Source organism: Lissotriton vulgaris, chromosome 9 (genome assembly GCF_964263255.1).
Source record: "Lissotriton vulgaris chromosome 9, aLisVul1.2, whole genome shotgun sequence".
Classification (NCBI taxonomy): Eukaryota; Metazoa; Chordata; class Amphibia; order Caudata; family Salamandridae; genus Lissotriton; species Lissotriton vulgaris.
This window is the reverse complement of record NC_141697.1, coordinates 558,959,861-558,987,630: the sequence shown is the minus strand read 5'-3', so window position 1 is coordinate 558,987,630 and position 27,770 is coordinate 558,959,861. Positions and strand designations below refer to the sequence as shown.

The following is a 27,770-nucleotide window of genomic DNA, read 5'->3' as shown; positions in this document are numbered from 1 at the left end:
AGGACATAGGACAAATCAAAATAAAGGAACAAGGGAGAAAATTAAAAGATGTATCATCCATTAACTGTTACATCACAATGTGTGCATGGATGCAGCTAGCAATCAACATAGATAAGCTACAACATTGACACAATTGGCCTGGGGAGAGACTGTATATTCTGCAATCGTAAGATAGAGATAAAATTGATCTATGAGAGAAGGCAAACAAAGTAGAAGAACCATCTTGGTTGATCGCTCATATTGCCATGTCTGAGGGGGTCGAAGAGTCCTGGAAGAATTGCAGGTCTACTGGATCATTGAAGGTCATTGTTTTCCCCTTCACGATGATATGAAACTTTGTGGGGCTGCAAATGCAAAGGGGATAGAGAGTTCTCCCATACTATTAATGGATACCGATTCCTTGGAGTAGTCCTGAGCAATGTTTATCTTGGAGTCATTCAATTGTATGTGTTGGACCTTCCTCATGTGTGAGAGGATCATATTGGTATGAGAATATCGTAAAAGTCTGAATAGGCATCTTAGGAGTATGCACTTTATTTGATAAATGCATCTATATACAGGTATAGGTTTGTGACCAATGCAAAATGGTAGAACAGTACTATTTCTTCTTATTCACTGTACTACTGGCTCTATATCTCTGTTACTGTCATAAGAGCGCACTTATTCTACATGAGAAAAACTACTGCACAAAAAATTCTTATTGTAAACACGTTCAACTTTTTCTTCTCTGTATCTCTCTGAAAGTAAAAACAAGCAAGCACGAGTGATTGGGTGAAAAGTAATATATTGTTTCCATGAGTCTGAGGTTATTGTGTTCTAAAGTTGCACAAACTAATCTCCCGGATAATAGGAGATTCTAGTGGCGCTGCGAGCTAGCTAAGGCGAACTATAGGCTAATATATGCGGCGGGGGTGTACACCGAGTCAGCCTACCACCAGACCCACAGTATATGTTATCCGTAACCGTCGTAGGTCCTGCAGGACAGGGTACTTTTTGGAACTACAATACAGACTGGTGTGTCCCCACGCTAGAAACAGCTACATGCTTGGCTGGGCAAGGCAGGCAGAGATCACATCTGGTAGAGCCAGGTTTTCAAGCCTCTCCAATGGACACTTTAAGATGATTCCGCGCGGAGTGGAGGCAGTAGTGTATTCCAATTTTTGGCTGCCAAATAGCCAAATGAGCGCGTACCCATCCTCACCCTTTGGATTTTTGGGACTTTGAGCAGGAGGGCTCCTGTTGATCTCAGATGACTAGTAGGATTGTAGGGTATCAAGAGATCATGTAGGTATCTAGGTCCTTTTCCCTATAGACTCCAGTGACAGAAGCACAAGCTTTAAAGAGGATACTTTTGTCAACAGGCAGCCAGTGAAGGGAATCAAGGGCTTTCACCGAGGAGGCTCTCTTAGGTAGATTAAGAACTAGGCGAGCTGCCGTATTGTGAATGCGTTGTAGCCGCAGGAGACTTTTATGTTGCTCCCAAGTAAAGAACATTTCCATACTCCAGTTGCACTGTAAAGATAGTGTGGACTAGGGTTTTTCTGGCTGAGATGGGGAGGATATCCAGAGTTTTCTTTAACATTTTGAGGATTCCACAGCATTTCCCAGTAACCTTCCTGGTGTGGGTCTCAAAGGATAATTTGGAGTTAAGGCAGACTCCCAGGTTTTTTACTTCTCCCTTGGGAATAGGCAAGGGCCCCAGCCTCTGGGGCCACCAAGCTGAACACCAGATGGAAGGGGTCTTCCCTAGGACCATAACCTTAGTTTTACTGCCATTCAATTTCAGGCAATTGTTTGACATCCAAGAAGCTAGTTCTTTTGAACAGAAGGAGAACTGGGTGCCTGGCTCATCGGAGTCATGGGATAGAGTGACAACGAGCTGCGTGTCATCCACATTGGACACATTGGTGAAATTGTGTTTTTCCAAAATCTCTGCCAGGGGCGATGTATAGGTTAAAAAGGGTTGGGCTAAGAATTGAGCCCTGTGGGACCCCTTGTGGGAGTGGCATGTTTTTAGACATATGTGGGTTCTGTGCAATCTGAAAGCTACGATCGTAAAAAGGATGTCATCCACTTCAGAGCTGCTCCATCCAGCCTACCTGACCATAGTCGCTGTAGGAGCAGTTTGTGAGAAACTGTGTCAAGGGCAGCACTGAGGTCCAGCAAGACTAAGGCTGTTGTCTGACCAGCATCCACTCACCTACGTTGGGACTCTGTAACAAAAAGTGGTGCTGATTCCGTAGAGTATGCGGCTCTGAAGACTGATTGCGTAGGGTGGAATAGGGTATCATAGTTAATATGACCAACTAATTGCTTGTTCACCACCTTCTCTGCTATTTTAGAGAAGTAAGGTAGTAATGATATAGGACAGAGGTTATCCAGCAGACCTGGGTCAGCTGAGGGTTTTTTCTTCAGAGGAAGAACGATAGCTTCTTTCCATTTCCCCAGGATCACCCCAAATTGAAAAGATAGCTCTAGCAGTTGCTGCACATAAGGTAGTATACGGTCTAGCCCTTCCTTTATTGCGTTGGGGAGCCAAATTTGATACTTGGCGTACTCTTCAAATCGGCCAGTGAGGTGGTCAGAAATTCCAGGAGTTGGTTAATCCTGGACTCAGTAGTGCACAAGAAGACCATTCCAGGCCTGATCAGGAAAGGAGTTGTATATTTTGGATACCTTAGATGAAAAAAAGTCAGTGATCTGATTACACAACCATGGGTAACTGGTAGGCGGAGACAACGTTCTCTCTAGAGAGGATATGTCTTTAAGGATGACTATTAGTTCCTTAAAGGAGTTTTCCGCCTTTTCTATTTTCTCATTATAATAGGTGGTACCTGTTTTTTTCATAAGAGAGTGGTACTTTTTTAGTGCTAACTTATAAGCATCCTTATTATCTTCCGAGGAATCTTTCCTCCATTGGCGCTCTAGGCGTTTGCAGCCTTTTTTATTGTTCTGAGCTCTTCATTATACCACAGTGCTGATTTGGACTGTCTCTGCGGGGTGTTCGTGTTCCATGGAGCAACTATATCCAGCGATTCCATGATCCACTTATCCACTGCTGAGGTGGCAGTATTAATCTCATTTTCCAGTAGGGGTTGATTTTGCTGTAAGGCGCGAGTAAAACTCTCATTATTGAATCTGGGCCATTTTCTTAGTGGGAAGGTGGGGCCTGTTCTAAGCGTGCAGAGACGTTTGGCTAGTGGAATATAGAAAGCTACAAGATGATGGTCCGACCAAGGAACAGGGGTCGGGGACTCAACCACTAGCTCTCTGTAGTTAGAAAAAATGGGATCTAATACATGACCCGACCGATGTGTCGGGTCCGTGGATTTGAGTTCTAGCTGCAAGGTGACAAATTCTTCACATAGGAATTGTGCATCACTCTTCATGCGATCATCAAAATGTAAGTTTAAGTCCCCCAGCACCGTTAAGTTGTTAGAGCGTAATGCCGATTGCATCACTGTTTCAGCAAGATTAGGAGTGAAGTTAGTGGCCGGCCCCAGGGTACGATATATCAAAAGGCCATTAATCGTAAGATCATTTGCCACCTTTATGGTGAAATAAGCTGACACACCGTTTTCTACATAAGTTTTAGCCATGGTGCATTTTAATGACAGATGGAAGATGACGGCTACTCCTCCTCCTCGCTTGATAGGGCGGCCTTGTCTAAGGATGCCGTAATTATGAGGAATCTTTATAAAAAACAACGGGGTTGACCCTGTGTCCCTCAGAACCTGGGTAATATGTAATTTAGAAAATAGCGGTTCTGTCGGGTTCGAACAACAAATGATTTATCCAAACAGTTTTTCAATACTGCTAAAAGAACCAACAGAACACCTCTGAAATACTGTAAATCCTTATAGTAAATAAAGAAGGAGGACCTAACTCTTTCTTTATAGTATCTTTATATCATTTTCTGAGTCAAAAAAGGTCATTTCTGTACATGATATACATTGACTGTCATTATATCAAATACAGTGCAAAAACAAAGTGACATTAGTGAATTGTGAGTTTGTGATAGACAAATTATTTCCAGATTTCACATAAAACAAGTATACACAGATATACAAAATATTATTTCATAAGACCATCAAATAATACAATCTAGGAACCCTATCATTTCTTTCAAGTTTTGGTGAGGGCTCCAAGTTTATATGGCCTGTGAGTAGATGTCGACGTTTCGACCCTTACGGCGCCAATGTTTTCAGTCGCAGCGGGTCTTTATCAAGACAATAATATATGCAGCACAACAGTCCTGTCAACCAGGTGCATTAATCACGTGGAAGGGAAGATTTTTTCGTGAGTCGGAATTCAGTCGCAAGAGACGATCTGCTTTGTCTCTCAAAACGGCTGCTGGACATCTACTCACAGGCCATATAAACTTGGAGCCCTCACCAAAACTTGAAAGAAATGATAGGGTTCCTAGATTGTATTATTTTATGGTCTTATGAAATAATATTTTGTATATATGTGTATACTTGCTTTATATGAAATCTGGATATAATTTGTCTATCACAAACTCACAATTCACTAATGTCACTTTGTTTTTGCACTGTATTTGATATAATGACAGTCAATGTATATAATGTACAGAAATGACCTTTTTTGACTCAGAAAATGCTATAAAGATACTATAAAGCAAGAGTTAGGTCCTCCTTCATTTACTATAAGGATTTACAGTATTTCAGAGGTGTTCTGTTGGTTCTTTTAGCAGTATTGAAAAACTGTTTGGATAAATCATTTGTTGTTCGAACCCGACAGAACCGTAATTATGAGGAAGAGCTTGTAGTATATCAGGGGCAGAATACTCATTCAGCCATGTCTCCTTAAGGAACATAGCATCAGGGTGATTGTTCATAATGTAATCATGAATTTCGATTTTATGTTTGCTGAGTGACCTGCAGTTAAGGAGTAGAACTCTAAGTTATGCTCTTGCTTGAGCGCTGTCTTAGGTAATTTAGATATAAAAGGGTAGTAAGTGCAGCACAAAGTTTCTGCCGCTGCAGTTAGCATATGGTAGCATGGATCGAGTAACGGTGTCTCCAAGTCTTTTAGTTCTTTTGCCGAGTACTTCAGGGCTTGACCGGTCTTAAAACGGGCAGGCGGGGTGGCCTCTGGGCGCAGACGGCTTGTCTACGAACATCTGGACTTTCAAAGAACATTTAAAAAAATGGCTTTTCTCACACACTTACTAAAAAGATAACTATTTGAATGCAGAATTAGGTGTCTTTGCCTATTTTTTAATGACTCTTCATGCTTACACCAAGCAACAGTACACCATGTTCAGAGCATGCAGCCAACCCTCACCCAATATCTTGTCTAAATTCAATCAACACTGGGAGAAAGGTATATACTCCAGGGCGCCAAGGAATCAGATAGAATGCGGTGTAAGTTCAGGACCTCATCACAGGTTTTGAAACATTTTATAAAAAGTACATTATAGTTTAAAAATGACTGGAAATCATGTTGTTAGGTAAGCAATGTAAAATTATTTTCTGAACAGAACTAGCTCATTGACATAAATGGATTGGGATATTCCATAAATGTGGAGATGTTCAGTGTTTACAAGTAGTAACTGAAAATTGGTGAGAACATATTCTTTGGGTAATCTGAACTATACTAGTTATCAAACTGCTGTGTCATGCATTTTCCAAAGTGCCCAGCCCACCACAGACACCACCCCAATTAGTTTTAACACAGATCCAGTCAGGTCACAAACTTGTTAATAAAAAGACTGCTTTATTAACTGTATCACAGCAAAATCAAACATGTCACCACTGCCAAAGTAACGGTATTTTCTAGTTTCTGATGAAGGTAATTCCACAGAAGTTCCAACCCCAAAATTTCCCCAAACTTTACATCACATCCCAGGCACTCGTTCTTTATAAACCACCTGCCCACCCTCTAGCTCTCAGCTACGCCCACACCTCCGCGAGTTTGTCCATCTGCTTACTCAGGTCTCCTATTCTCCACCGCTTACCTTCACTCCCACACTAGAACCTTTCCGTCAATCATCACAAATAGAAAGCAATTGCTCTCTCATGCCAAAGTACTATAAATATTTAAGGTGGTGTGGATCTTAGTTTGAGAATGAAAACCAGTGTTGCTTTTCTGCCTGAGGGGATATCTCTGCTCAATTTACTGTATTGCCTTACTAAAACATTTGAGGCTACAACTGCACAATAAAAGCGTTTCCAGCAAACACAAGAACTGCTACAACTACAAACAGTACGGATATGTTTTCCAGGTCTTTGGGACAAGCAACAGTTGTCATCAGCAATAAGGCAAGTGCTCCAGAAACAAAAACTCCTCTTGGAATGGAAGTTCAGTGCGTTTTCAATTAATCAAAAAGTAGATGGTCTTTAAAAAGCAGTGTGGGGTGTACAGAGTTTACCTCTGCCCTGAACAAGGTTTATTAAAATAAAAATAATGTTAAAAAAAATCCCTCAATGGTCAATTTTCCGTAGCAATTTTCTTAAAAGTTTCATGATTGAAGCACTTAAAAGGCATCTGTTTCGGAGTACTTTTTCAGTCTGATAAGCAAGCTACTATAAACCAGTCATGGCAACCTGCAGTACTGTTTGTTTGGTTTGCTAATTTGTGAGCCATGCTCGACAACGCCCACTATTTATGAGAAAATGTTGGAAGAGTTTCAAAATTGAATCTCGTCTGCTACTGCTGATCATAATTATCTTATCCCTCTTGGAAGGCGTTAAAAATGGATTCCATACGGGTTTTAAGATGTACTATGAAACAGAGAAGACAAAACACAGAAATTCAGACTGGAAAAGGAAAAGGTCTAAGCATATACCATGCTCTTTTTTGGGTGACACCACCTTTTAGAATAGTCCAAGAGAAATTGTTGTATTCCATTTAACAAGATAAGCTGTAACTGGTGCTCAATGTTTTGCAAAAGGCTGGTGCTGGTAGAGGCTGTCTTCATGCGAGTGAGAGATGTTTTCCCAATGATTACACCGGAACAGACCATTCTTTGTTTTTATTCTACCTCCACCAATGAACACAAGTCCCCAACATTCATACCCTAATGCCCACAGTATGATTATTAAAATATAAATATGCCCCAAAAAGGAGTAGAAGCAGCTGATTGAAAGTAGTAGTTGCGTGCCCACATGTTCAATAAGTTGCCAAGAATAGTCTTGCTTTTGAAGTTGACCGGACTTTGGAGTGTGAAAGCAGGAAAGACACCAGTGTAGAGGGCTCCAAAAATCCTTTGCACTTTACTCAATGAGTTTCTTGGCTTTGAAGAAGAGGCGGAGGTAGAAGACTTGCCATGTGGCCAGGCCCACAAGACACAGCATGGAGAACACACTGAAGTAGAGGACACGGAGACTTGTAGACTCTGCAATGAGGGAACAGGAGCAAAACTGAGTTCCAAAAGGAAAAGTGAGAACAAAAGACAACAGCGATGTTTGAATGGTATGTTCATGCATTATACTGGGCAGCAATCAATTAAGGTATTACAGGAGTGCAACTACTCCTAGCAGTGTTTAGTCAAAGCTTCGGACCCAACAGTTGTTCCTTGACAATGCTAGACCACCATCAGGAGGGCAAAATTCTGCCATTTGTAGACACAGAACCACAAGAGTGTAAGCTAATTCATAGCTGTGCTCAGTCAGCTCTATAGATCAAACCCTTTCAAGCAGTTATGCACGGTGACTGCTATAAGACAATATCAGCATTTCATTAATTGAGAAGTGCCCGGTCAGAAACAGGAAGGCAGCAGTGTCAGCCATGTTCTTTTGAGCTGTAGACATCCTGTTGAGTGAGCTTCTTCCAACAATAACTGCAAAGGCTACACCAGTCTGACTGTTGTCTTTTCAATGCAAGATGAACTAGCAGCACCTTGTCGGTGTCAAAGAGCGAAGCAGCGCCTGGTTCATTTGGAGACTGCAGGACCCAGCAGCATTATCTTCTGGCCAACTATTCCATCAGAGCTCTAGAGCTCTAAGAGCCCCTCCTCGGTGACTGAGGTTGAGCTACAGAATAAACAAGCATTGGCATAGCCAATAGGTCTCGCCTTTGTGACATTATAAGTGTTTAGCCATGCAACAGTTGATGTTGCACCAAGGATACTGTGCTGCAGAAATAAATACTTATAAGGTCCCAAGAGAATCGCAAGGAGACGGGCTTTGGCGCTACCCACATTATGGGAGATAGAAGTAGTGCTGATGGGAGGAAGACAGTCATTAACCTGCACAGATATTTAGGCCTGGCTTGTCAATGCAGCTGTCACCTCCACCAATATCATTCTACAGTTCTTTGCTTCCACACAAATACATATCTGTTCTCATGCTATCTACTTGCAATACTTCACATTACCATACAACAGTACTTTAAAGTCATGGTACCACCAATGCTTGTTGGTTTTTTAGGTGCTCATTTGGTCCCTTTGATTAATGCTCAGTGAGAGATGTGGAAAATACACCGTTTACATTTTTCCCATTGAATATGCAAATAGTCTGATGGTTACAAAGCCTGTGACCTCTGCCTACCTGCGACCCATAGCAGTGGGAATGCTGTGTCTTGGCACTGATGGACAGTCCCAAACCAGCTATACTATGCTTTTTCTGATAGAAGGCTCGGACACACCAAAGTGTACGAAGAAGGTACAAAATCTACAGCACCTGGAGTTGCACATCAATATAAAGGTGGAAGTTGCTGACCCACTACTGAAAGATTCTTTTTTTTTCAAAAAGCTGCAGCTTACATTACCTCACGAGCGTAAGCCTTTGGAGAAAAGTCTAGGACTCTAAGACAAAACCAATGCCTTTGTCATCAGACACCAGTTCATGAAAGGCATGTTGAAACACCAAATGGATCAGAAAAGAGATATCAGTCTGATATCAAGCCTGATGTGTTTCTTAATTGAAATATGAATGAGACTGGAGAAGATTAGGGGCAACTACTCCAATACACCCTCCCCCCGCAAAGGCAAACATAGGGCCATTGTTATCAGGACCAGGGTCTAAGTTTGAAAATGAGAATGTTAGATTGAAACGGAGCTGGCTACAGTCCAACTGACAACAGATGAATTCAACCCCATAGTGTCTTCTTTGAAAAGTATGAGAGAGTGTGAGAGACATAGTGAGGGAGGTTGTGTGTGTGTGGGCATGTTGGCGTGTGCGAGCGTGTGTGAGTGTGTGCGTGTGTGAGAGTTTGTGTGAGTGTGTGTGCGAGAGTGTGTGTGCGAGAGTGTGTGCGAGAGAGAGAGAAAAAAGCTTCCTGAACCCATACTAATTAGCGACTGTATAAAGCAAGGAAGTCCTTAGGGATCATATGGGTCCTGAAGAAAGCTTGTTGACCTAATAAGCTTTTAAATTCTGGCTTTATGGGCTGATATGAGCCAATATTTTCCACGGGCTTTCCCTTTTTCCAAAGGCTAGTGGCCACTGCCGTGGTAAATGTCTTAGGGGATACCTAGCCTCCTAATAACTCACTATAAATAATAGCTAATATACTACTTTAGTTGTTCTCTAAATACATTGTAAATCTCTGCCAGACCATCACACCCGGATGCTTTGGCGTACAGGAATGCGTTATTTGTGGATTCAGGCTCTGCCGCAGTTATAAGAAGGATAAAAGATTGCTGTTGTGCCTTCAATAAAGCCGGCATCTGAATAGATTTCAGAAATGTTTTGACACTTTCTGGTGCTGGGTAATCTGCAACCTAATAAAGGTGGGGGTAATGCTTGAGGGAACCCTCTCCAATTTGACCCAGTTGAGTGGCCAGCTTGTTCAAAGCTTCATCATAAATAGACCTAATGTTGTTGCTGCTCTTCTTTCTCACAGACCAGGTTAAGTAGCGACCAACATGCTCACTCTTCTCATAGCTCTTTTGAAAGCAAGTCTTCTCGTTCACCATCTCTGCCTCTGTAAAATGATCTTTAAGGCTTGTTTGGGCTTTAATAAGCAGATCTCGAGCTTCATATGTATTGGATACAATAACAGCTACAGCTTCTAAGGCACACTGCAGAGACGTTGCTTTAGCCTTCCTCGTTTTCAGAAGCTTGCCTTTATTAGAGATTGCTTCACCACAAAAAAAGCCTTCAAAGAGCCCCAAACAGAAAAAGTCACCAACATGCGAGCTGCATGGTACGTGCGAGCTCGTGTGACATCCACCCGGCTCGTAATCGCAAGCCATAGGCCTGGGTGGATACATTTCTTGAGAAAGGCGGGACATGCACCCGCCTTTGCCCAATTGCATGCAGTCTTTGCACCAAAGCCAAATAGGAAAAATGCAACTACAAAAATACCACACGCATGAGCGTGTGAAAAGTACTGAGTAAAGCTTGAGGCCCTTACAAAAAGTCTTGCAGAGCAGCGCATACACGCTGGCTCAGTCGAGACCTAAAAACGAGCACGCCCTTTGGACAGCAGTATAGGGCACTGCCGTGGATGGCTTATACCAGCAATGCCATCTAAGTGCTTTAGACCCTAACAATGTAGGCCTCTTTTAGAAGTGCCGAGCCATACAGAACACCTGGAGGTTCAGCTACCTCAGCAGCTACCTGGTCAAGCACTGGGTGCTTCCTCCTAGCGCTAGAAAATATTAAGTGTGAGCTTCCACTCCCCGGCAGCCACCCAGGGTTACAAACAGAGAGTTTTCTACCAGCACTGTCATCATAGATATAGAGTTTGAGCAGTGCTATCTTTGTCAACAATGTCTTATCAGCTTGATGGGGCCCCCAGAAGTGTGAGCTTCCTTGTAACCGATCCATCACACTTCCAGATCCACACCGACCCCATCACCACCCTCAGAGGAACCCTCGTCTACAGACCCCCTGGACCCCGACCACAGTTCAGCGACTCCACCGACGACTTAGTCAGCACACACGCCTTCACCTCCACGGACTACATCCTCCTCAGGGACCTGAACTTCCACCTCGAGAACAACAATGACATCAACTCCACCACCCTGATCGACAACCTAGCCAACCTCGGACTCAGACAACTCGTCACAACACCCACCCACTCCGCCGGCCACACGCTTGACCCCATCTTCTCTGCAATCCCCCACGTCTCCTTCAACCACACGACAGAACTCCACTGGACAGACCAGTGCTGCATCCACTTCTCCTTCAGGAAACCCACCATGCACCACCGCACCCAACAGATGCCTCGACGCTGCTGGAGCAAAGTCACTGAAGAACAGCTAATCACCACCCTCGCCCAGAGCCCACTCACTGACCCCATCGACACCTCCACCCGCAACCTCAGACAGTGGATCTACGACTGCGCCAACACCATCGCCCCGCTCAAGAAACAGTCACACCAGCAAGAAAGCCAGCTGGTTCACTGAAGGCCTCCAGGCCTCCAAGCAAACCTGCCAAAAACTGGAGAGGAACTGGCTCCGTGAACGAACACCGGACAGCCACGCAGCCCACAAGAACGCCACCCGCAGACCCCATCATCTCATCAGAGCCGCCAAAAGGACCTCTTTCAAAAGACCGCATGGGCGACAATGCACACAACAGCAAAGAGCTCTTCAACATCGTGAAGGAACTCTCCAGCCCCAGCTCCAACACCAACGACATCCCTACTTCGCAAGACCTGTGCGACTAGCTGGCCACCTTCTTCCACCACAAGATCGCAGACATCCTTGACAGCTTCAACGCCAGGACCGCCACGACAACCACTGAGACCCCCCCACCCCCTACGACAACCATCCGCACCAAGAGCCTGCTCTCCTGGACAGACGCCGACGACACCATCAAGATGATGAACACCATCCACTCCGGATCTCTGTCAGACCCATGCCCACACCACATCTTCAACAAAGCCAGCACAGCCATCGCACCCCACCTCCAAAAAGTCATCAACATCTCCTTTGAGACAGCAACCTTCCCGGAGAGTTGGAAGCACGCTGAGATCAACGCCCTACTCAAGACATCAAAGGGGGACCTTAAGGACCTCAAGAACTTCCGGCCCATCTTTCTGCTCCCGTTCCCGGCGAAGGTCATCAAGAAGACCGTCAAAAAACAACTGACCCGCTACCTCACCACCCCCTTTTCTGAATCACCTCAAGGAGAACAGCATCCTGGACACTTCCCAGTCCCGGTTCTTCAGCACTGATACTGCCCTCATGGCCGCCACCGATGACATCAGGACCCTGCTGGACAACAGAGAAACACCAGCCCTCATCCTCCTGGACCGGTCAGCCGCCTTCGACACTGTCTGCCACCACACACTACGAACACGACTACACAATGCCGGAATTCAAGAGAAGGCCCTGGACTGGACCACCTCCTTCCTCTCCAGCAGAACACAGATCGTCCGCCTCCCCCCCTTCCGCTCCGTAGCCACCAAGATTATCTGCGGCGTACCCCAGGGCTCATCCCTCAGCCCAACGCTGTTTAACATCTACATGGCACCGCTCGCCCACGTCACGCGACCTCAAAATAATCTCCTACGCCGATGACACCCAGCTGATCCTCTCCCTCACCAAAGACCCCCACCCTGCCAAAACCAACCTCCACAGAGGAATAAAGGCCGTCGCAGAATGGATGAGGAGCAGCCGACTGAAGCTAAACTCAGACAAGACAGAGGTCCTCATCCTCGGTTCCACCAAGTCGGCCTGGGACGACTCCTGGTGGCCGACCACACTGAGAACAACCTCAACACCCACCAACGGCGCATGCAATCTAGGGATCATCCTCGACTCCACCCTCTCCATGACTAAGCAAGTCAACGCCCTCTCCTCCTCTTGCTTCCACACCCTCCTCAAGATCTACAAGTGGACCCCCACTGAACACTAGAAGAACGGTCACCCAGGCTCTCGTCAGCAGCAGGTTGGACTACGGAAACGCCCTCTACGCAGGAGCACCGGCCAAACTCCTGAGACGGCTTCAACGCATCCAGAATGCCCCAACCTCAACACCCACCAACGGCGCATGCAATCTAGGGATCATCCTCGACTCCACCCTCTCCATGACTAAGCAAGTCAACGCCCTCTCCTCCTCTTGCTTCCACACCCTCCTCAAGATCTACAAGTGGATCCCCACTGAACACTAGAAGAACGGTCACCCAGGCTCTCGTCAGCAGCAGGTTGGACTACGGAAACGCCCTCTACGCAGGAGCACCAGCCAAACTCCTGAGACGGCTTCAACACAGCCAGAATGCTTCTGCATGCCTAATCCTCAACATCCCCTCGCCGCAGCTACATCACACCCCACCTGAGAGACCAGCATTGGCTCCCCGTCAACAAGAGGATAACCTTCAAGCTCCCCACCCACGCACACAAGGCACTCCACAACACCGGACCAGCGTGCCTCAGACAACTCAGCTTCTACACCCCCACCCGTCAGCTCTGCTCCGCCACCCTTGCCACAGTTCTCCACATCCAAAGAGCGACCTCCGGTGGCAGATCGTTCTCCCACCTAGCCGCCAAGACCTGGAAAACCCTCCCCACCCATTTACGGCAGTCTCACGACCTGCTGACTTTCAGAAGACTCCTCAAGACTTGGCTTTTCGAGTAGTAACAGCATTCCCCACTCCCCCAGCGCCTTGAGACCCTCAAGCCTAAGTAGTGCGCTCTACAAATGATATGATGGATTGATCATAGAGCTATGAGTGCCAGCAGGGCAAGCTTCACCTAGCACTGCACAAGACATTTCAACTACCCCCAGCATTTGACCATTAGTGCTAATCCCCAGTCAGTGCTATAGGATCCCTGTGTGAGCTTTCTCCAAGCAGTGCTTTCCTGTGCTACACGAGCCAGACATGCACATTTTCTCAGGCAATGCCTAATCAAATCATGCCCAAAAAGGGTTACAAAGCTCCAGCAACAACAACATTAGTCTAGGACTTTTGGCACTGTAGACTGAATATCCACACTCCCAGTCAGGGTTATAGGATCCTAACCATATGAGCTTCTCCCAAGCAGGGCTTGGGCAATACTAAGAGGCCCAAGATGTGCAAGCTTCTTCCAACCAGGTCCCTATTCGGTCTACAGGAGCTCAGCAAAAATAGTTTCATCATATTAGGGCAAGGCCTGGGTGAAACTTTAATTAAGCCGAAGTAATTGGGATATTTTTGGTAATTTCACTAAACAGAACGTCTGCGAAATTACTGAGATAATACGATTATGCTGCATCACGTAATTACAGGGAGAAATTTTAACGTGCAATGTACTGTTCACCTAATTTTTTAATGCAAGTAGTGTTTAAGGTAGATATTTTACTAGAGCGGACTGTTCAGGTATTTTTTAAGTGCAAAACTACATATTTAAATACAAGCGGAGCGTTTTCAAAGTAAGCAACCAGAAGTAAACTCGAAATTATATTTTTTTGTTAAATTTTTTACCACAACAGATCATGTCATTTTATGAGCGAGAGATGCATTTCGCGTAATTTTGCAATAATTTTGCATAATTACGCTGCACTAAATTGGGCAAATTACACCCATCCCTAATTAGGGCTGTCCTATTTTTCAATTTGGACTAAAACAATTCGATTTTCTCTAACAGTGAGCTGCCACCCAATAGCAAATGGGGTGTAGGCATAAAGAACTGAGGTAGATGCAACTAAATCAAAGCCAGGAAAAGACATTCAACGTGCATACAAGAAAACCGCATACAACTCCCCTCCACCCATTTTCATACTCCCCTCCATGGACCCACCCCAGCCTCATGGAAGTCGAGTCTGTCACATAGATTCCACTCCGCATCTTGCAATGAAGAAACAGTGATTGGCACTTACCATTGGTATCTCTCATCTCCTCTTCACGCTGCTTCATGTAAACAAAATCCTTCACAATGGATTCCGACAGGTCCTCCAGACGCCTCAGCTCCACCTCAAGGGGCTTCAGTTTTTCTGCCTTCGCTAACTGCAAAGGAGGAAAACAGAGGTTGTCGAGTTGGAGGGGGTGTAGCCGTTAGTATTAATTGATATATTGAACAGGCTCATTTATTAATGACCCTGCGGTCTCCCTCAGTTCATACAGCCTTCCTCTACCAAAATCATTATTATCCACTCCCACCCTTCATTACCATGGTTATTGGATGTATTCTTGTAGTGGTGCCAAAAGCGAGGCCAGTAGCCAGAGAGAGTGTGGCCTCTATCAACAATAAAAGGCTTGCAGGGTTGCATAAAAAGTCGTTTTATTTCAAATAAAACGATTAGAAAAATATCAGCCCAAGACAGACGTGAGAAATGTCACAGAATTTTGGATTTTGACAGCCACCTAAAGATATGTCTTCTTTGATATACAATTTCATTACTTGATCACAGGGCGTCCTCTTTTCAGAAGGCTGTCTTTTTATGTTATAATGCATGCAAAATTGGACAAATATCAAAGAACACTGCTTGTCTGAAAAATCTATATCCATGTTCCAAAACATTGTGCCTCAAAGTTTCAGCTTTACCTTAGCATTAGCATCTTGCTCCATATCCTCTGAAGATGTGACCACTTGCAAATGGAGATCCATAATTATACTGTTTGACCCTCCAAATTAATTTTAATACAGACGACACAAGTTAAATAGCACAGTGGCACACATTTATTTCCATTATTTCTGCTAAAGACCAATTTTAATCTCTGCTTTTTGTTAGTTACTAGGTAACAAACATTTCTGAAGTCTCTTGGGATTAGGCTGCACCGTTTCAATGCGTGCTGGTCTTTCATAAGCCTTACAACGTCAAACTAGCCAGATATAACAGGGCAATCTTGAATTCACAGTTTTGAATCAAGTGGCAATGATAAACCAAAGCCTTTTTGTTTTGGCAGGATGGACGTATAGAACCGGCTCAAAAGGGACCAAGAGAGAGGACCACCTCCTTTAAGTGAAAAGTGCTCATCATGCCACCGCTCTGCAGCCACTGTCTTGGCGGGTCTAATGTGATGGTCAGATTTTAGAGTTGGTCCATGGATTAGACCAGTGTTTTTAACTTGTTTGCCTCTACAAACGCTTGCCCCAGAAGCAACTTGAAATAAATCACACTAGGACTCCCCTTCCTTAGCCAGTGGTAGGTATCCAAGGCATGGAGGCGTGTCTAGTTCGATACACTGCCAAGCCTCAAAATAGTGCCCTTGTGCAACCAGAAGTGCCATTAAAAGACTCAAGTCCTGTGACAGAGAAGTATAGCAATAGAGTTCATCAGAGCTTCTTGAAGTGTCATCTACCAAACTTCATGGCAGCCCAAGGGACAAAGATGTGAATTCCAACTGCCACACATTCATGACCAGCATGCACGCACCTATCCCCATATGAAACCTCTGTGTACCTCAATATAGTTCTTTGCCTCCACCCCATGCTTGATGTCCAGCGTGATCAACTGGTCAGTGAGATGCAGCTGTCCTGGAATTCAGAAGAAAAGAATGCAATATTAACTCAAGGAAGTGCAGCAGCAAAACAGTGTCCAACATTATCACGTAAACAGAAGCTGCATTAAGAGAATGATACGCTAGTAGGATAGGGTGCAAATATAACCTCCACAAAACGAGCATGAATAGCTTTTTCATCATGTATACAAAATATTTATGGTAGGAGCAAAGGAAAATTGGATAGTTATCTGCCTTTGGCCCAGGCATCGCCAGATACTTAAACACCCAAAGACTGTGAAGCCGCAAATAACCGGTACTAACACTGGGGTGGCCTGAGCTGTCTTCGTGCAAATTAAGTGTCATGGAAATGTCCTCCCATGTGATCGAAAATAAAAGTTCTCAAAAACGGAGAATCTGGGATGCCGGACTCTAAGAAATTGGGTTACTGATTGAACTGGTGAATGAGGGCTCAACTCTGAGAATTTAATCCAAATAGACCTACAGTGTTGCATGTCTTTATTGCAAAAGGGAGACAGCGACAAGAATGCTTGGATACTCCATAGTACCTACCTGCAAGTTCATGTCGTTCAAAGCACACCTGGTAAGTATCGAAGTCCTCTGTGGTGAAAGCAAACTTTCCTTTCTTTGCATCTTCTTTGGAGTAGAGAATATGGCCCGACGAATCAGTCACCTTAAAGAAACGCAAACACATCCACAGGTAATGAAAGAGAGGACTACGATCAGGATGAAAAACAAAGAAGCAAAATAACTTAAAGATGCTTGCCATCAATATGCTTAAAAGAATCATCCATCCAAGCACTTTAGGAGACAAGGGTTTTTACAAACACCACTGCTGCCACGCCTCCATACTGACTGCTTAATTCTACGCCAAAATCTATCTTTAAAAGACAAATCAGATTTTTATTTACAATATAACGTAAACTGATCCAAAAGAAACAATAGCAGTGCTAGTTCAAGTGATATTTGAATGAACTAGACAACGTTTATTACTTTATAGGATAAGCAGTTCCTCTCCATTTACTAATGTATGGACATTTTCAGTGTTAAATTGTTTGTTACTACACTGCTTGGCTAAATATAGAGAGAATCTTATGGCTCCTGTTATCAGTAAAACCCCAGGGGACAACATCCTCACATGCTGCTGCACCCGTATGACTATGAGATATGGTTCACCTCCCCTAGTAACAAGGGTGCTCAGTACCACCCAGAACAGACCGACAATACTAACTGGAGTGCTAACCAAATTCAGAAGATAGGAGGGGTCAAGGGAGTAGCAAATACAGAACTAAGCACAGAGACGCCAAGAAAAATGCGGCAAAATCCACCCCCCCCCCCCCCCCCCCCAAAAGAATCACACATCCAGCTCTTCCAAAAACAGAAACAGCATACATCACCCCCAAAACAAACATCAGTCCTTGGTACTTGAAGTGGCGCTTAATGGTTTAAATTTGTTTTATTGTTGTCATTATCACACTTCAATAAATGCTACATTGCATATCTTTAGTTTTTAAAAAGTTCTGAAAGCATCTGCGTAGACATGACAACCTTCAATGACATAACGGGAAACAATTAACTCCCCCCTATAACTACCCTCCCACGCTCCCCAGTACCAATAGCTGTGCAACTAGCAACTGTGTGTGTGGGTCGTTCATTGTGCGACTTCGTCTTTTTCGGTGTGAGATGAATCTGTGAGTCTCAATATCTGTAAATAACGGGGACATGTAAATTCGCTGAATTCTTGGAAAAGTAACGCTAGGAATGGATACCAAGTGGTACTAAATGTATCTTCCAGGCCGGTGTGTGTGAGCGTAAGTCTCTCCAACCCAGGACACTCCACAAACGGTGTAGCCAACCCTTATCTGTCGGTATGGTGGTCGACTCTACAGTGAGAGGATGGTTTGGTGTGCTGCACCTAGCGCTATTCCTATTTTACGTCCTCTACCGGAGGCTAGGGGATAGTTAAGGGGTTATGGAGGCCCAGCACTGTATATGACGGGAACCTAGGGAGTTGTGTTGAGAGGTGGGGATCCATGTCGTTTAGGCCCAAATCCCAGAACGTTGTTTTTTTGGTGCACTCCAAGAGGATATGGGCAAGCATGCCTTTCTCTCCACACTGCCGCCAGTATTCATCACTACGAGCTGGGTTGCCCCCTATGAGGCCTCACTGGTGTAATGTACAGTATGAGGTGATTTTCAAAGCCGTTTCTGTGCCTGCTGTGTTATAGGCTGTGTGTCATGCTCTGTGGTATAGGTCTTTCCAGTCCTTCTAAGAAAGCGGACGCCTCAATTCTGCTTCCCAGTGGCGTTGGACTGGGCTTTTGTCTGCTGTCTGCGTGGGTCGCAAAAGCACATACAGTTCAGAAGGAGGTGTTTGTCGGAGAATTTGCTCATGAGCCATTTTACATAGGGAGTCAATGCCCACTCCATTCAGTTTCTCATAGTTGGGTGTAGTAGCCAATGCCCAATCTGGAGATATCTCAATAATTCGCCCCCAGGGATGGTATAGTCCCTCTGAAGGACTACGAAGGGTATAGGGCCTTCCATGTCAGAGAAATGTCCTGCAAGCCCTGCTGGCAGGCAGCCCTCCATACTCGAAAGACCTGCCCGGTCCCTGGAGTAAAGGCTGGATTGTCGACGACTGAGGTCCCGGGAGATGGAAACGTAGTTCACTGCCCTTGAAGTGGCACTTTAAACTTCATCCAGCATCTAACTTGGTACCTGGCCTTCACTTTGTTGTGCAACCACTACTTGCAGTTTCATGAAACAGATGGCAAAACCCAAATTAGGGGAGTTACTATCCCATCCACCAACAAAAAGAGCAGTTAAAGTATTTTCCTGCAGGTGAAGCTGCATAGTACTCTGATCTATTCCAACATGGCTGTGGTTGACAAAATTTCAGTAAAGAAACTTTAACTGCTTAAGCCTCGGGGGGGGGGGGGTGATGAGGAACCTCAGCAATGAGCCTCACTACAAGTGGTAAAGACGCATGCCTCGTAACATAGTCCAGCTCCTTAAACTTCATACCTCCCACAAGTAAGGTATGCATTTCCACAGCACCACATAACTGTGGTTAACACACAAACTCTCACTTAAAATTAATGCAGCAGCCAAATAATCAAATTGATGGACTGGCCTACAAAGCAACACATTAAATGCCAAACAACACAATGACACACAAGTTAAACCCGATTTGGGCTCAGCTCACTACAGGCAAACATCTAAACAAGCACTGGCGTTGCCAATAGGTTTCGCATTTGTAAAGTTGGAGCTATTGGTTTTGTAAATGACATTTTATATTTATATATTGTTATTGACAATGCCAATAACGATATATAAATATAAACTGTAATTTACAAAACCAATAGCTCCAACTTTCCAAATGCGAAACCTATTGGCAACGCCAGTGCTTGTTTCTCGTGTTTTTATGCTTTAATCCTCGTTGGGCGTGTGTGTGGTATTACTTTGCGAGGTTTGAGTTAACTGTGAGTGCATGGAAGCGACTTTCCTTGCTTTCTTGCTGGTCGCCGCTGGGACGTTCTTTTCACTCATTAACGCCATATCTTCTCCTTGGAACCCGCCTCGGGGTGCCAGGCACCCTCTGGGTTGAATCTGCTGCCACATCAATGGGAAGCAATGTGAGATGTTTACCGCTCTGTCCGCCCGCGTGCATGGAGGCAGTTGATAACGTGTCATTTAGTGTGGGTTGTAACTGGTCAGCCCAGATGTTGAACAGCGCCAGAAGGGAGATGGCAATAACTTGTATTTTTCGCCCGTACTTCATACCAGACTTCTGAGTTTCGACTCGCTGTAACTAAGCAAGTTTCTCCCTCAACTTTGTTGTCACTTAATTCTCAACAACCCCGCGTCATCATTTTACAAAAGATTTTCGGGAAGGATGTGGTAGGTTCTAGGGCTGTGCAAGCCAAGTCTTCTGAAAATACGGGATTGACTAAAAAGCAAAGAAAGCATAACATTGTTACAGAAAGCAATGTGTCAGGAAGTGGCATACGTATCACAAGTGAAAATCCTCTATTTTGTTGCTCAAGTCTGGGTACAATCTTCACAAGTTAAAACATTAGTTTGTATGTGCACACAACACAAGCATAGTCTACTTAAAAGAACACTATATATTTGAAAAAACATCCTAATGTCGAATAAAACCAATACATGACTGTAGATTTAAATGCACATTAAGGAGAGCAGACATCGCATTGGGAAGCCCGGCTGATTTCCTTCAGACATGGAAATGGCCGCAGGGAAGCCGGATGGGGGCGGGAGAGCCTGGTGGGGGGGCGGGAATGCGAGCGAGGGGAGGAGAAGTGTGGCAGGCGGATTAGGGAGATGCGCGGAGGGAAGCCGGATGGGGGCGGGAGAGCCTGGTGGTGGGGGGGCAGGAATGCGAGCGAGGGGAGGAGAAGTGTGGCAGGCGGATTAGGGAGATGCGCGTGCTTGTGTGGTCACGTGACCCGCTTTTGTGGTCACGTGACTCACATGCACTGTGAAAAAACCGCAGTGGTTTGACGAGTCGATGGAGCACTTGAATTCTCGCCTATTACATTCGCAAGCGAATGATAATAGGTGAAACCTAAAAACTGTAGCTGCAGTCAAATGAAGTGGTTTGTCTAATACCATTATAAGCTCTACTTGCATTCCCGCCTGCTGGCAAAACCTTAACCGATAAGCAGTCCATTTCAAGGTAAATTTGTCCCACCATATGCGTTTTTAAAAACGATTTATTGAAAAAAACACAAGGGAATGGATTTCTACCTGAGATGCTGTAAAATTACAAAGAATGCGAATGGTACCCATTTCAGTTTGGATGGCGACATTTACAGGAGGAGTAAGGTACTCAAGAGAATATAATGGCTATACATAAAATGAGACAAAAATATAGACAATGAAAAAAACTGCATTTCAGCCAATGGTTTGGCATGTAAAAAGCTAGGATAGCTGCAACCATACATATCGTAAACAGTGACCTATAATAGACAACAGGTCTCTGGATCTGGAAGCAGGCTTGAGAAGAGGATAGAAAACAAATTGCCTTCCTATACAAAGGATTATAGGTTTTATAACTACCTGCTAACATCAGGCAGGCATTTTGAGACGCAAATAACGTCTTCCCTAAAGGTTTACTGTCATATTGATTAATTGAAGATTTAATAGTTACTATGTGCCGCTAAAAGTCGCTTCAGAGTACATGAAAGGAAAAATAATTGGTCAAGGAAAGGGCTAGAAGAGAAGCTCCTGTTTGTGAAGAAGGTGGATCCTGTAAAAGTTCAGGGTTTCAGTTTGTAATGTTCTATAGCTGACATGAACCTAACACTGCATTCATGGTTACTGCTGGTGTGCTGAAAACATTTTTAGGACATAGCATCCTTTCTCTCACTTGTCCTTGTCTGGTTACCCTAAAGCCCGTCGCACAATCTATGGCTACATCATTTATCTTAACAGCCCAGCCAGAGAAATAACAGAATCTGCTGGAGGGTGTGTACTGGTTCTCTCCCTGCCAGGATCAGGGAGATTGGTAGTGCCTAGCCTGATAGGCACTACCAATCGCAACTAAGTTCCATGCAAGTTTTTTTCAGTGTAATGGCCAGTGTGTTTTACATGGGGGTAAGGGGTGGTTGGGATGCACCTTGCTTAATTTAATAAACTTCAGCTGTATGTTTGCAGTGCCGGTCTTTCGGGGTGCTATGAATACCATCATGGACAGGCTCATGTGCATTGTTCATTTTGGAGCCAGATCGGGAGTGGTTTTTGCATTTACACAAACCAAGTTGGTTTGCACAAGTGCCTACTTTCATATCAAGGACTGTTGAAAAGCACAGGTAAGGAGATTTCCTTATACATGGAGGTAAGCATCAGAGTAATTGTGGTGTATTCTGGATATTGAGAGATCATTCTTTTTTTATAGTATGGGGGGGCAAATGATTGACATAGTAAAAAAAATGAAGACATTGCTCTCCATCACTTGCTTCCTAATCCTAGAGACGTTACTGTCCTTGAAGAAGAATGTGGCAAAAGCATTTCGGAGCAAAAGCCAATGTACACCGACCTGTCTGTGTCAGAGTTATCCATGGGTGTCTTTTCTTCTCTGCCTGAATAGCAATGGAAATATATTACTAGAGTGGTTACCAGAGTAGCTAAGGCATATCAGGGAGTGTTGGACTTGGCCCTTCCGTCAGGTTCACCCCTGAACTTTTTGCATTTGAACTCTGAAATAATTATAATGATTTCTGGTCTTTGCGCACTTTAGCACTATGGCGCAGTGTAAAGTGTGTGTGCTCTCTGAGTGCGTGTGTGAGATTGGCCTGCCCTCCCATAGGAATGCATGGGGAATGTGTGTGTCCCTGGTAGTTCCTGATGCATGGGGAGTGCAAGGTTGAGTTTGGTATGTGCGGACTTGTGTGAGTAAATGCTGCGCGATGATGTGTGCGGCATAATGGTGTCTAGTGTGAAAGTGCCACTTCTAGAAGTTGACCTGTCTGTGCAGTGAATGCTGGCTTTTGATTAGCTGGAGCTGGCTGGTGTGCCAGGCTCCTGGAGTCTGGGTGGGTCTGCCCCGGTGGTAAATGGGGAGATCTGCATGTTGATGGCAGGGAGGGGCTGCACCTGGGACCTGAATAGGGCTGGGCTTTCCCCACACAATGCTGGCTCCGCCCCTGTGGTGCGTCAATGACCCTAGTCTGGCCAGTGAATAGTGAGAGGGGCAGAGCCCATCAGAGTGCTCCCAAACCAGCTGTGTCTGGTTTTGCCCCCATCCTACAACCCTAGAGACAAAGGGATTTTCTGTATAAAATGAGGCTGTGACCTCATGTTCAATGTTCTTGTTTTCCTGACTTGAATCTACCAGGGGCGTGCTGCTGCTGGGGCCCAGGGGGAAGGCTTGCCTCCCCGGGCCCTGCCCAGCCCCTGGACTGCTGGAGGACTTCTTTCTGGGGCCCCTTCTGCCTGGCATGAGGATGGCTGGGAGACTTTCCTTGCCCTAGAAGCCTTGTCCTGTAATGCCCTGCTTGATGCTGGGACCCTCCTTGCTGTGGGGGTCCTTTCTTGGGCCTTTTGTGATTTCTGGGCCTCCCAGCGCCTCGTGGGCGCTTTATCCGGATTGCTGGGCAGAGCGCTGTCATTGTCCCTCGGAGGGAAGCGCTCCTGACCTGCTGTGTCTCGCAGTTGCCCACCCTGCATTATGGCTGTGATTATTTTAGTCTTACTTACGAGTGCTCACCCCGTTTATTTGTTCCTGAGCGAGTGCCCACCTCGCCTCTACCTTTTAATTGGGTTTCCAGGGTGCCCACCCCTCCTTTTGGCCCCAGAGATTCACCGCCGTGGCCCGGGAGAAGCACCGGAAGCCGATGTCCGGCCAGCCGCCTGGTTGTGGGCGGGGCCGGGAGGATGTTGTTTCCGCTTCCCCCCGCCTTTGGGAAGCCATGGTCTGCTTTTAGCCCGGAGCCTCGCAGGCTCCATTTCTAAGTCCCGGCCCCGAGATGGGGGACCGGGTGAAGCAGGGCATCTGGTAAGGCGGGCTCCCATGACCGAGGGAGAGCCCCGCAGCCGCCAGAGAATGCCCCCACCGCAAGTGCTGAGCAGAGGAGACGCAGCAGAGAGGAGACGCCGCCTCCCAGCCATCCGGTGAGTGCGGGCGTCCCCGTGGGTCGTTCCTCAGCGCTTCTGCTGTTTCTGAGTCCACGAAGGACTCCAACGTCGGGGGCATGTATGCGTTAGGGCCCCCGAGGGCCCCGCGGGTATCCCCATGTCTGTGGCTGTGTCGGGGTGCTCTGTCGGCACCCGAGCGGCCCCACGTGCGAGAGGGCCGCCCCAACGTCCTGGGGGTAGTTTATTTCTAGAGCCACGAGGCTCCCGGGGCACATTATTAATGTAAGGAGCGAGAGGGATCCCATACCTACCTGTTCAGAGCCTAGAAGGCTCCCCCGTGCACAGTCCTTGTCCTAGGGCAAGTAAGGGCCCTATCGCAGTTTTGCGGAGTTTCCAGCTGCCCAGCAAGTAGTGGGAAGCTGCACCGTTTAGGTTTTTCTTTTAGGGACATGTGTTCTTCTGGACTTAGGAGTGAGTCGCACTCCTTCATCCCTTCCCTCGCCTTCCCCAGCTGCGCGGCACTTAGTGCCAGCTGCAGCGTTTAGGTCCTGTTATTGTCCCCAGCTGCCCAGCAAGTAGTGGGCAGCTGCTACGTTTAGGTGTTGGCGCTGTGGCGCAACCTGGACTTTGATGTGAGTTATGTGCTAAATGTGATTTCTGCGCTAATGTGCTTTGTGCTGTTATGATTCATGAGCTAATGCTTTGGGTGTTAGGAAATGTACTGTGTGTAGTATGTTTTGCGCACCCTGTGTTCTGACACCTCTGAACATGTTTTTATGCATTATGTGTCTTACCTACACCTCTGAATGTGGTTTTATGCATCATGTGTACTGCTCCTGACCTATACCCCTAAAATAAATTTTTATGCTTAGGTGGTTGTGTTTCCTAGTATAGTTATGCTAGCGAGTTCATGGTTCCCTGCGTGATAGCAATGGAAATATATTACTAGAGTGGTTACCAGAGTAGCTAAGGCATATCAGGGAGAATATGGAATTTCATGTGGAAGAGTTGGGTGGTTCCTCCAGATATACCATGTTGCGTTCATTAGTAGCCGAGTTACCTATCCCAAAGGAGCCGGTGCCTAGGTCTGGTGTGGTGTTGGAAACCGCCGTTGTTCTCAATGGAGGGCTGCGAAGAAGTACTGCTGCCGTGAAGGTGAAGAGGGTCCAGTGGAATCCAAGCCTGAATTCTGGAAGGAAGGAACCTGAAAGCAGAGGGGACAGAGTCTGGGTCACTTCAGAGTGACCAGGGGCTTGGTAGACGAATGCCCACCGATGTTGGGTTCTTCAGGTGCGAAGAAGGGATGCTTGACTCTGCAGCCACAAGGACCAGGAGACATCGAGGATGACCAGGACCCGGAGGTGAGCAGTCCCACGAAGGATGTAGAGTGCTGAGGGGTTGTTGTCCGGCTGGAACACCAACAAGCCTTGGCAAAAGCAACCCAAGCAGGAAGGTCAAGCAGGTTACGGTGTGGACCAGCAAGGATCAGGGGAATCACCAAGCAATGGAGAGTCAGGGCACGTCTGGAGCAACAAGGAAAGCCCAAACAAAATCAAGATGACCCTCAGGAGGATCCTCAGGCCGAAGGACCAGGAGTCGCAAGGGGACCTCGAGGAAGATTGCAAAGTACCAGCCTACGGAGCACTCAGTGCAAGGAGGCAGGAGTTCTTTCGTGCAAATACTGCTCAAGGTCAGGACTACACGGAGTGCAATGCACAAGCTCTGGAATCACCAACAAGCATATGCAACTGCAAATGGACGCGGTGCACAGGGGTTCGGGTTATGCAGTCCCCACGAGAGATACTGGCCTCAAACTTGCTGAGAGAGCAGATCAACCTCCGGGACCTTTGAAAACCCACCTACTGTGTTGCTAAAATCTTCGGAGTCCGCAGGAGCTCAGGAACAGCAGACCGATCAGTTGGACTAAGGTGCCTGCAAATGCAGGCGAGTGACTCTTTCACTGTAAGGGAGATTCTTCAGTTGTCTTTGTGCACCACAGGTCCTGCATAGAGCCTGTATGGAGCAAGGGCACAGACAAAGCTTTGGACCGAGAGGGAGACAAAATCAGGCTCAGTCAAAGTCCAGCGAAGTCCAGAGTGTCCAGCTGGTCGAAGGTCAGTGGTTTCTCCTTGTAGAATCTTGCCCACATAAAATCTAATGTCTTACAGCCAGGTAAGCCCTTTTGTACCCACTGGAAGGGGTTGGACAGATTTGGGGGAGGGTGAGGACCGAGGGGTGGTTACACCCATGTCCTTTGTCCAGTTTTGTGCCAGAGCAGGAGCCAATGGCTCCCAGAACTGGTTTGAGCTGGACTATGCACAGGGACACCAAATATGCCCCAAGTGCAGACTTTCAGGCACTCTCGGAGTTCACCCACCCAGCACCAATACACTAAATCCTGCTCCCTGTGACAGGATGCCTGTTGTGCAGTCTTCCTCTGCTCGAGCTTGGCTCAGCAGCAGGAGGGCAGAAATGTGTCTCTGGTTGGCAGCATCCAGTTTGTGCTTTCCGGATCGAGAAGGCTGGCACCGGATAGACCAGTGGCTCCACTAAGCTCGCTTCTGGAGGGTGGAATCATACCTCTCACACCGGTTACCGGTGTGGAGGTATGATTCCAAGTTGTTTGATACCAAACACAATATGTTTCTATGCAGCCGTTTGAGATAGCATTTACCACAAGGTTATAATGTACTTCTACCTATATGTCCGGCAGAGTCACAGACAACACGGGAATATGGTCTCCGAAGGCTGTAGAGAGGCTCTGCTCATGCAGGGGCACCCTCTCACACAAAACTCAGCACCCTGCCTTCAGGATTTATAAGGCCTGGTATAGGGGTGACTTATAAGTTTTTAGTGTAGTGACTAATAGATATAGTAAACCTATACTAAGTAAGTGGTGCAAGCACCAGCTTACGCAGGTTGCAGTAGCAGACCCGTGGTTCCATTTTTCATGGCCTCCCATGGGTAGCATACTACATGCATCAGCCCATGGGAGGCCTCTGGGGTACCTATGCCGTGGGTACAGGTGTACCATAGACTAGGGACTTATAAGGGTACCCCAGTATCCAATCTGGAGAGTACCAAAGTACATGTATGTCAATTTAAAGGAGAAAGCGGATAGACTGGGGTCCTGATTAGCAGGATCCCAGTCAGACTAGTCAAAAACAATGCAACAGCAAGCAAAAAAGTGGGGGTAACCATAAGAAGCAGATCTAACTTTCCTACACCACTCACATATATGTCCCTAGTATTTCACTCTATCAATTTAATGTAACATTTACAAGTGCCCCAATATCTTTCCAGGGTCTAGGTCGAGCTATATAAAAACTTAAACATTAAAAATAAATTATGGAAAAACAAGTTACATTCTTGTTGGATATTTCCTTTTATACTGAGATTGTAGCAGATCTGTCATATAGAAAATCTTTAGCAAGAAAACATAACATGTTCCCAAAGACCTGGTACGCGGATTCAGCTCAAAGATCTGCAGCTTAAAGAATTCTATGTGAAGGTGCTTGCCTGTTTGGAAAGCAGCTACTACAAAATCTACATTCTTCTTCCTTTAACAGGCAGCCAAAGTAATTTCATTTTTAAAGCATAGGTCATCATTCAGGCTGCCATCATGAAGACAGAATGCCAACAATTCATTAAACTACTAACCAGATCTTTCTCTCAGATGCTTCAGAAAAAGCACACACAAGATCTTCTGAATAAAGAACAATGCTCATGACTAGGTCAGAAAGCAGGAGGTAGACAGTTGGAGTTAAAGGTCGGTGGTAGAATCCATTACTTCCTGGATATTTGGTAAAAATCTATTTCCTACAAGTGGGTTCCTAATGTAATCAAGAGAGGATATTACATAGAATTCATCT

The 27,770-nt window shown here is 45.8% G+C and overlaps 1 protein-coding gene across 2 annotated transcripts in view; it reads right to left on the bottom strand.

Moving 5' to 3' along the window:
- Positions 1 to 5,719: 5,719 nt before the first annotated feature.
- LOC147691790 (transmembrane emp24 domain-containing protein 10-like) overlaps positions 5,720 to 27,770 on the bottom strand; it is a 40,495-nt gene continuing 18,444 nt past the window's right edge. The window contains exons 2-6 of one of the 2 annotated variants that reach the window (XR_015299963.1): positions 16,852 to 16,972; positions 16,242 to 16,315; positions 14,718 to 14,844; positions 6,162 to 7,360; positions 5,720 to 6,115 (exon numbers count right to left, since the gene is read on the bottom strand). Coding sequence is in view for 1 of the 2 variants with exons in the window: in XM_086938081.1 (XP_086794207.1) it covers positions 7,239 to 7,360; positions 14,718 to 14,844; positions 16,242 to 16,315; positions 16,852 to 16,972 (444 nt within the window). In the remaining variant the exon portion in view is untranslated. Of the gene's footprint in view, positions 7,361 to 14,717; positions 14,845 to 16,241; positions 16,316 to 16,851; positions 16,973 to 27,770 lie in introns of both variants that reach the window. The other variant, XM_086938081.1, reaches the window with a different exon arrangement.